The sequence below is a fragment of the Parambassis ranga genome, chromosome 16 (assembly GCF_900634625.1).
Source record: "Parambassis ranga chromosome 16, fParRan2.1, whole genome shotgun sequence".
NCBI classification, from domain to species: Eukaryota; Metazoa; Chordata; class Actinopteri; family Ambassidae; genus Parambassis; species Parambassis ranga.
In genome coordinates this window covers 9,969,504-9,979,648 of record NC_041036.1, presented here as the reverse complement: position 1 = coordinate 9,979,648, position 10,145 = coordinate 9,969,504, and the positions used below count along the sequence as shown (strand labels likewise).

At 39.5% G+C, this 10,145-nt stretch overlaps 1 protein-coding gene and 1 long non-coding RNA gene across 2 annotated transcripts; both read left to right on the top strand.

Annotated features, from left to right (window-relative positions):
- Positions 1-688: 688 nt before the first annotated feature.
- On the top strand, positions 689-1,887 carry twist1b (twist family bHLH transcription factor 1b). Its single transcript, XM_028425836.1, has 2 exons — positions 689-1,392; positions 1,558-1,887. Exon 1 carries the CDS (start codon positions 860-862, stop codon positions 1,364-1,366), a length of 507 nt encoding a protein of 168 aa, XP_028281637.1. The 5' UTR covers positions 689-859; the 3' UTR covers positions 1,367-1,392; positions 1,558-1,887.
- A 1,412-nt stretch (positions 1,888-3,299) lies between these two features.
- Positions 3,300-8,691, top strand: LOC114448926 (uncharacterized). The gene is made up of 2 exons (XR_003671930.1): positions 3,300-3,473; positions 7,477-8,691. It is a non-coding gene; the product is annotated as an uncharacterized LOC114448926 (long non-coding RNA).
- Positions 8,692-10,145: the final 1,454 nt, after the last annotated feature.

Here is a 10,145-nt window from a genome sequence, read left to right as displayed (position 1 = left end):
TGTGACCTCCGACCCCGACTGCCCCCTGTTTCCTGAACCAGATGCTGCTCCTGTGGACCACAGTCGTCCCAACCTAAACAAAGTAATCCTCCACTAAACAAGATGGATATTGTATCTTCAACCTAGCAAATACCAGAGACCCAAACAACCAGAGCTGCTCCTCATCCGCATCTCTGACTGGAAACAACAAGGAAAAATAACATCCTTTTCTGTTCCAAGGAGAACAAGGACATATAATCTTTATTTTTAACATATATTATGTTTTATTATATTAAAAACATGCCCTGTGCCATGTGGGGGAAATATTAGAGCATGGGGGAGGGATTCAAATATAAGTTTGAAAACTTGGCCCCATTTAATTATGCAGGCCTGGGATCATATGCTGCTGTGTATATGAAAGTCTAAACTCAATGTGGGTTATATCTGCAGAGAAGTGCTAGAATATAAGAAAATGGAGTTTATATCAAATTTTTAATTTTATGTTATTCTTCTGTCTTTTTCATAATGCGCCATGAGCATTCATATTATTTTTTCTTTTGAATCATGTGAGTGCTGGACCTGCAACTCTGGCTTCGTATTAAGAGTTTGTGATAGTTCCTCGCTCCTCCCGCCCCCCGCATCACGTAATTCCTCCTCTTGGCCAATCCCGTGCCTCTCCAAAAAGTTTACGCCATGCAGCCTATAAGAACTGCTAAAGTTTCTCAAGTAACAGAAAAGACTTGCCCTCCCAGCAACCCATCTATGGATTCTTCGGTGTCCCCACAGTCAGACAGATCTACAGGTGGACTAACTTCTTGAATTCATGAACGGGAAATAACTTGTCGGACCCTCTTTCTGGCCGCCGTCTACCCAGGTGGAGATGTCTGAGGAAAATCTGGGGGAAGAGTCGGGCAGCTCCCCTGTCTCTCCTGTGGACAGTCTAAGCAACAGCGAGGGGGAGCTGGACAGACAGCCGAAGAGATCTGGGAGAAAGAGGAGACCGAGCAGGAAAAACGGGGAGGACTCAGATAGCCCGACCCCTGGGAAAAGAGGGAAGAAGTCCAACAGCAGCAGCCCCCAGTCTTTAGAGGATCTCCAGTCGCAGCGGGTCATGGCCAACGTCCGGGAGCGACAGAGGACGCAGTCTCTTAACGAAGCCTTCGCTGCTTTGCGGAAAATTATCCCCACTTTGCCCTCGGACAAACTCAGCAAAATACAGACTCTAAAACTTGCAGTCAGATACATCGACTTCCTCTGCCAGGTGCTGCAGAGCGACGAGCTGGACTCCAAAATGTCAAGTTGTAGTTATGTAGCTCATGAGAGGCTGAGCTACGCCTTCTCTGTGTGGAGGATGGAGGGCGCTTGGTCCATGTCAACATCTCACTAACATCTGGAGAAATTATGCCCATAATGGTACGCTTGTTTTTTTTTAACAAAATAAATAAATAAATTGCATGAGTCTTAAAATGTGGGGAAAGAAATGACGCATGGTGCGTCTTGGCTGCACAGCGCAGCGTAATAATCCAATCATCTGTTTTGTATACTTTGGTGACAATTAACGGCGCATCTAACCTACAGGTGACTGCTGAATCTACTTATCACATTGTGAAGGGACACTCTGGAGTCCAATGCTGGATACATGGGATCACTTAAACCGAAAGACGACAGAAGATGGGGGACTTTTATTTGTAGAGGCCTTGTACAGCCGTGTGTTAGCTCCATGCACCCCATTCTGATGTTGACCACGAATGTTGAAAATATCATTTTTTGTTTTTATAATGAAATTTTATAATGCATGCCTTGTTTCTGTGGAGGTCAAAGTGCATTATGGGGATTTTTTTTTGTTTTAATTGTGAGACTGTCAACTGGTGGTGTAGCTCACATTATAGACTGACTCTGTGGATCTAACCTGTGCAAAAAAAAACCAAATATTTTCAAAATACATTTATTTATTTTTTAGTGTTACATTGAGGAATAGATCCTGTGTCTGAAATACAAATACATTCCTTTTTGTAAATGTTTGTATATTTTTTGCATTAAAGAATAAGACCATAAAAAACTCTAAATCTTGTCTTTGTATTTCTTTTCTTCATGGCATGTCTGAGTAGGTTAGAAATAAAAATAAACCACACTGGAATTTGTAACAAGGTATAAATCCTAAGTGAAATAAATAAGCGCTCACGTGGATTGCATGAAGAAAGTTTGCTAGTCACTGGGGAAAAAGATGGAGTTATTATTGGCTTGAAACGTGGAGCTATTTTATTGTTTTGTTGTACATCCAAAAAGGAGGGGAAAAAAACTGGGTTTGATAAATTTATCACGGCTTTCAGAGCTATGAAAAAGTCCACTGTAGTCTAGATATAATATAAATCTAGTTTATATAAAATTACATTTCAGTTTTAATTAAAGGCCCCATGAAGTCTCCAGTGTCTCCCTCACTCTCTCTTTCCTGGGTTTGTTTATAGTTGGATTAGTGTCTGTGCCTGAGACTCACCATTATAAGTAAATAACTTACACTGGGGTCATGTCAGCCTGCTACAGTCTTCTTACTTGCTCGATGCATAACAAATAATATCCTGTATGAGATCAGGATCAACAAGAATTCAATTCTAACCTGGATTATTTTACGCAGCGGTAATCCCGTGTGATTCTCGCAGGTCTGCAGCGCCATGCGTCCTCCCTGTGTCCTTGAAAAGTACTCCCGATTATTGTCACTAAATAAATCTTTCATACTGTTATCGTGGCTGTGATTGATCTCAGTGATCTGGGAAAGTGTTTCTCGCTGTCCGAATCAAAGTGCGTGCGCGTTTGAAGGTGTGTAATTGGCTTGCGAGGCATGTATGGAATTCCCAGATGTCTATGAAATTCAAGGAGGCCGTGAAGGTAGCTATAGGTCTGTCTGTACATTGGAGGCTTGGAAAAAGAAAAAGTGCCTCACAAACACAGTCTAGGCCTAAAGATCAATAAACAGCTTCACCCTGCGACGTTTACTCATAAGGATTTTCACTCAATATCACACAAATAAACAGGACCCTACAATATATATCAGCTGCAGTCTGTTCCTGATATGTGTCTGAAAACAGCTTTTTCGTTTTTTAAAAAAAACTGTTTTCCAATCCTACCTAATGTAACAGTATTAAATAAGTTCCCTCTCCCCCTTTTCAGAGGAGAGGAGTTGGCAATTGACACGATGCAGAGGCACAGAATGAAACCTATTTAGAACAGATGTTAGTATTTTTAAAAAAGTCACGTGAAATGAGCAGATGTTCAGACTGTGCAGGCAGAGCTGCCGTGCAGAGCTTTACTCTGCAGAGAGGGAGAGGGACAGAGAGGGCTCGGACCAGCTTTGCTTCCACACGGACGCTTACAGTCAGCCTGCAGTCCTATACAGTCAGATCATGTAGGTTTGATTACCAATGGATTTATTAAAGGGCCGCCTACAGAGAGGAGTGTTTGTGTGTGTATGGATCAGACTGGCCGCGCTCAGACAAAAGGTAGGCTGTGAGAGAATGCACTCAGTCTGCGTATGGTTGTGTAACACTTGCTGTTTATTTGGCTGTAAGACAACACAGCCAAAAGAAATTCAGGATGTTTTTTCAGAGCTTCCAACACTGACGGGCCTACTGCAGGCAAAGTTTCAGACTTTGAAGCGGTGTGTGTGTGTGTGTGTGTGTGTGGAGAGAGAGAGAGAGGGAGGAGGCTGGAAGAAGGGGAGTACCTGAGGAACGAGGGCGAGAATTGATCAGTTCAGGGGGGAAAAAGAAAAGCTTGACTGCGTGAGGCTGTATCAGAGCTGTGGACTCAGATACGGACGATAATTTAAATTCTAAGTGACATCACCGCAAACAGAGTTTTAATTTGTTCTTGATGTTTAATCATTAGTCGATGTAATAATCATAATAATAATAATTGTATTTTTGTTGTTTCTCAAAATAAAGTTTATGGTTAATAGTCATGTTATTATTGCTGGGTTATTCATACATTAAATTGTAACTTTTAAATATATTATATTTAAAATATATATATTTTCTGTAATGGTTTTATATTTTAAAAGTACTGTAAAAAAGTTAGGCTGTGATCAATAATTTATTATGCAAAAGTACATTTACAGGATAATCAGTTTAGTTTTAATTTGTAGAAGAAATATTTCACATTATATGAATATCTGAATATATGAATTATATTGATTAAGCAGGTGCAAACCTCACAGCTTGCTTGTAAATTCAAGTTACTCCAGACAAATTGTAACTATTCCACTTTGAGACTCATTAAGAAATAATAACAATAGTAATAATAATAATAATAATAATAACTTAGCTTTGTGAACCCTGCATCCACACCTTCAACAATGCCTCAGAAAGTGAATATTAAAGACAGGAATATGCATGGAGACAAGATCAGAGCACAGACCTGCAGCAGAGGCTGAACAGAAACAGCTACACACCTGCTGGAGTCTGCTGATTACTGAATACATTAAAATAATGCTGCACTTTCTTCAGAGGACATTTTATTCACATGTAAAGTCCAAAAAATGTTAAAAAACAGATTGAAAGCAGTCATGTTGTGCACGATTGACTTCATATGGATCCACAGAGCTCCGGTGAAACTTTTGATTTTAAATATATAAACCATTTTTTACAGAAAAAAAATAAAAGTAAGTTGTAAGTAAGTAGTTGAAGATGCAATATAATGTATGATTGCAATCTAAAATCTCAGAATTTCATGATGAAACAAAAATAAAATAACATTTCTTTTCAACTAGATTTGTCTGTGTGGCTAAAAAAAAAGAAAATATAAATATAAATATACTGTGTGTGTGTGTGTCTCAAGAAATATATGATTAAATAGAAATAGAATATATAATATGTTTATTATCTGCTTCACAAATAAAACGCAGCTAATGTGGCTACAAGCATGTGTTCCATCACCTGTTCTGTTTTTCCTACAATGCCAGATCAAAGCCTAAAGCCTAACTCAACGTGTAGCCTAACTACATCAGTTTGATCAGAAGACAGACAGAGCTGTGTCTCTAACCTGGTGTACTGATGCATTCATACAACATTCCTGTGCAGCAGACACCTGTGCTATAATAATTTGATTTATGTCAGTGGGTGTGGCGGTTATTAAACTTCAAAAGAATTCATTTTTTTTGCAGCTTGTACTATTAATAACTGTATTATTTATTTCCTTTGTTCCAAAAGGAAAACATGTTTTAATAGTATTTGTTAGTGTGTGTGAATTTGCAGTAACTTGGTGAAAGACAGACAGAATCCTTTAAAACTGAATGGATGGTTTCCTTTAAGCAACATGACGTAAGGATACTGAAATCATACATCATCATTAAGCTTGTCTGTAAATCTGTGGATGTAACTGTAAAGAGCTACATTATTTACCAAGATATTAAATAGAGACACGACGTATTTGGGTGTTTATGAAAATGTTACATAGAGGCTTTAAGCTTGAGATAGAAGTCTTATGAAAACAACAGATTTCATAAAATTTGAGATTTAGTCATAAAATATGAAGCAATAATTGTTTTCATCATACTAGAGTGACGCCCTAAATTCTGTATGTGATCCGATTATAATCAGGACCAAAACATTACATTTGGTTCATACAGTGTCCAAAAAGCACAGTAAAAATATAAAATAAAATACAAATGTGTGCATCTTATGTTTGACCTTTGTTGCGTGTGATGTGTGCCACCCAGGCTGCAGACAAGACACAGATCAGTGTGCTTAAGGGGTACAGTACACAATGATGTCACAGGACAGGAAAAGGCTGGAAAAGGCTTGGCACCTTCAGGAACTGGAAAGATCCCCATTGGCTCAGCAGAGAAGCTGGAATAATAAACAGGCAATCAGAAGGCAGCGTGAGCGTACACAAAGGCATTGCAAAAGCTCGCAGATAATAAAAGCAGATTTTTCACCCGAAGGGGATGATTATTTGTGCTCTTCAGTTGTCCATAAATAGAGGGCCCCTCACAGGAAGTATAAACATACAGATGGAGTGGAGGGCAGTCATAGTCCAACGCAGTGATTTCAAACATTCCTGTTTATGTTCAATCAGGACGGCTGGAACTGTAGCCCTATAGTTTGAGCTTCAGATACAGAGGGTTATTTTCTCAGGGAGGAACACAATGTGTTTGATGAGTGTTTCACTCATTTGGGAAACACACAGTGTACAGTGTGTGAATTTCATTAATTCAATATATATTATCCGCATGGTGTGGACTTTGCTAGATTATAAAAGTGTCAACCTATCAAAAGTAAGACTTCCTGGAAGAAGAACACAATTTCCCTTGCTTGCAGTCCTTGTGTATCAGCCTGGGGTCAACAGAACTAATCTAATGATGCAGCATCCCTGCTCCTGTCCCTCGGGGCACTCTACTCCCTGGGTATTAATCCCGTTGCCTTCATTAACCTGCTGGCCCACCAGTCCCCACCAACCCTGAACACCAGGACTCTACTGTCAGGCTGATAATTGATGTGTTGTTACCAAGAGGCACAATGATCCCCTTATTCCTCCCAAAGCATCATAATACTTTATTCTTACTCACATTAGGGAGTTCTTAGCAGGAAACAGCTTTATGTCTTAGTGGGGGGAAAAATCAAAGTGAGCAACACTGAGGAACCTTCTTCCCTCTAATACAGACCTTCTAATTGGTTTTAATCAACGAAAATCACCTGAGCTAATCAACAATGCTCCCAACTTGCTTCTATAGTTAGCAACAATAGAAGAAAACTGTACACACTACCTAAAGTCTGCTAAAAAATAGCACAGATAGTTTTTAAATGACATGAAATGTTGTATCTTCAGTGTTCAGAGCACAGGGCCACTGCATTACATTTATTCTGTAAGTTAAATAATATTAAAATCACATCTTTCACCTTCTGTCTAATTTACGACAGACTTGCCAAACATAACGGGAGCACATTTACACTTCTTTTAATCTGGAAAAAGGAAAGTATGTGCTAAAAGGGCCGCTGAAAAAACTGTCTCTCTGATGAACTTTCCAACTGTTACAATACCACGATCAGTGCTGCGGAACCGAGAGAATAAAAGTAACTCTCATGTATTCTGAGCAGAAAATATGAGAAACCGTATTCAGATGAACTTACAGCTTAAATGTGTTTTAATGAGAAAAAGCAATAAAGATGAGAGAATTTGCATAAAGAGGTCGCTTATTTAAGACTTCATCATTCACTCTTAAATCTTGAGCTACCTAATTAGATGAAGTGCTAGCAGATCAACCTATTAGCATGTTAGCATAGTAGCTACCTTGCTAAGCAGGGCTTTATCACCAAACACACCATGTGGAGACCACCCAACGCACAATATGAATGATATATATATAATATATGCTTTGGGCAATAATTTCTACCTAATCACTTGTGTGGCTGAAAAACGTTTAAACAACTGTTTGAAGAACATTAAAAAGATTTTAATATCCTCTGTAAGATATGACTCATAACATATTTCCTCACATCTCAACAGGATTGATGACCATTAAGTCATGGAGTCAGGATCAAGTTCACTGCACCGACTGAGGAAAATTACATCAAGTACAGCAAAACTCTCTCTCAAGTTAATTTATGCAGGATGTCCTTTGTAATGTGATGCTAACTGGCTATAATGTGTCACACATTTCTGAATATCAAAAAAAATCAATAAAAAAAAGCCATATATCAAAAACTATTTCTACACTTATGCAAGGAACATTTCCCAAAGATCCTCCTTGTAGAAAAGTGCATTGTTGCAGCAGCAGACCCCATCAGGAACGCACCCATGATCTCAGAGTAAGACAACATAAAGCACATCTTATCTCTATCTCCATGTCATCAGTGTGCTTGGTTTCATCCTCCACAACAGGCTGTTTGTGACCTGAGTGCTAAATCAAGTTCAAAGAGGGCCGCTGGTGTTTGGCAGATAGTTTTACATGAGGGCAGTGGGAGAACCATTTGTTTGGTCAACCTCTGGCTTCCCCTTTGATTCGCAGCTATCTGTGACCCCTGGCAAAGTGACACCACTTAAGGCCCTTCATTCAGCCACAATGCTCGGCCTGATAAGATCTGGCTGATACCTGACCTTGCTTTCAGTCTCTTGTCTCTTAACCAAATTATTGTCATAACTTTGCATTTTGAGGCACACATCCTTTTTATATGCATGAGTGCACATGAGGATGCTCCTCAGAGCAGACCTTCTCTGCTAAAAATGTAGAAATTAGAACACGAACCAACTGTGACTTTCATGGAGCCCTTCCATTAATTACACCAGCGTAATCCAACACATATAAAGGAGGAAATAAAACTTAAGCCTCTGATGCAATTAATCCAATTCTCCTTTATCAGTGAAAATACTTTGCTGGAGCTGATCAGCAGTCAGTCACTTTTCCCATTTTTAGAAATATATGAACAAGATGTCAGAACCACAGCGCCTATCGTGCGAAAGCAGCAGTTTCTGGTCCATGTTCTGCTGTTTTTGAATCAAATAGTCTGGTACTGGCGAACATTATCCAAGAGCAAAGAAATACATGTGGCACATTAACTTTCCACGGACGAAGTCTGAACACAACTGGAAACCCATCAGGAAAAACAGTGCCGTGTTTGTTTTGTATTACAAGTGTATTATCACATTATAAGGATGAATAATGTATTGTGATCAGGTCTCTGTTTATTTAGGCCAATAATAAAATATGTTTTTTCGAAGCAGGAAGATGTCTGATTTTTTTTTTCACCACACAGCCACATTTTCCTGCAGCTTTTTAGAACATGTAACGTGTCGGTGGAAGCAGAGTTTTACTGTTCGGCGAACAGAGAGAAGAAAAAAGTGCAATGTTAACAACATGATCACAAAAAACATCTTCTACTAGTCTGAAAGCGTTTTGTGAATTTCGACAAAATACGGCAGAAAGCTGGAGTTTTAACTGTCCTTGAGACCATATGTTTCACTGAGTAGTTCAAGAAATGTTTAACAAAAGAAACGCCTGCCAGAAGTTTTGAATATGTTGCAATGAGTCACCTATTCTCACACACATGCAAAAGTTTGCTCTGCAGAATCCTTATTTTGCTTCATTTCCCTGACCTTTAACACTTGCCCCAGAGAGATGCAAATGCCCAAAGAACATAATGGCTCCCTTCCTGTGTAAAAACTAGGCAGTAAAGGAAGATAATTAGGGTTGTCATGACAACAGAGTCAGGCCAGGCCGATGGTGCCGTGTTCGCTCGCAGAACTTCAAACGGTATCAAAGCTCCACGGGCTGGTACACCAGCTCTGGTTTGAATTAGAGCGACTTCCACAGACTCTCTTCAATTTGAAGATCTATATGGAACACCCCCTTCAAAAAAAAAAAAAAAAAAAGAGGAGAAACGAGAGAAAAGGACCCAGCGAGTCCTGGTTCAGACAGATGTAGAGATCTGGATTTCATTAGAGACAATTATCTTATCTGTTTCATCTCAATGCTGCCCCAAGGGTTGGCAGGCAGAGTGGTGGGCTCTTTGCAGTTTGAGAAAGCCTGCAGCCAGCCAGAGGCCTGTGGATCAGGTCATTAAAACACTCCTGCCCCTGCTGCTAGTGATAAAATATTTTCATGCTTTTGTCAATAGATTTTCTTCTTTCAACCCCACAGGACATAAAAACCACAGCGATTCTTCTCTGTATATCCCAGGATCAGAACGTCCTAACTTTTGAGAGGACTCAGCCGAAACAATGTTAGTTTTGCTCTCAGGTGAAGCTGCGTGAGTTTGTCTGTCCCTCTGTTTAAAGTTCCTAACAAGTGGCTGCACCAAAATGAAGCCTGGTCACTGCAGTGCCCAGCTAGTGTCAGGACACCTGCTGAAGCAGCAAGACTATGCCCGTACTAACTGCATCATCACCGAAGATAGGAAATAAACACATTTATTTTCTTGCAATAACTTAAAAAGGTTTATAACTTTCTACTGCTTTTATGCGTTTCTGTTAACTATGAAGAAGTATAAATATAGGAGGTGATTAGCTTAGCTGAGCACAAAGGCTGGTATCTCAAACACCATGCTGCTGCAACATGCAGGAGAACGCTGCTCAATGCAAAAGTTATACACACATCTATGTTTGTCTCCACCATGCTATAACCAGAGAAGTAGTCATAAGTCTAGTTAATAGATCTAGTCTACTGATCTAGTTGATCA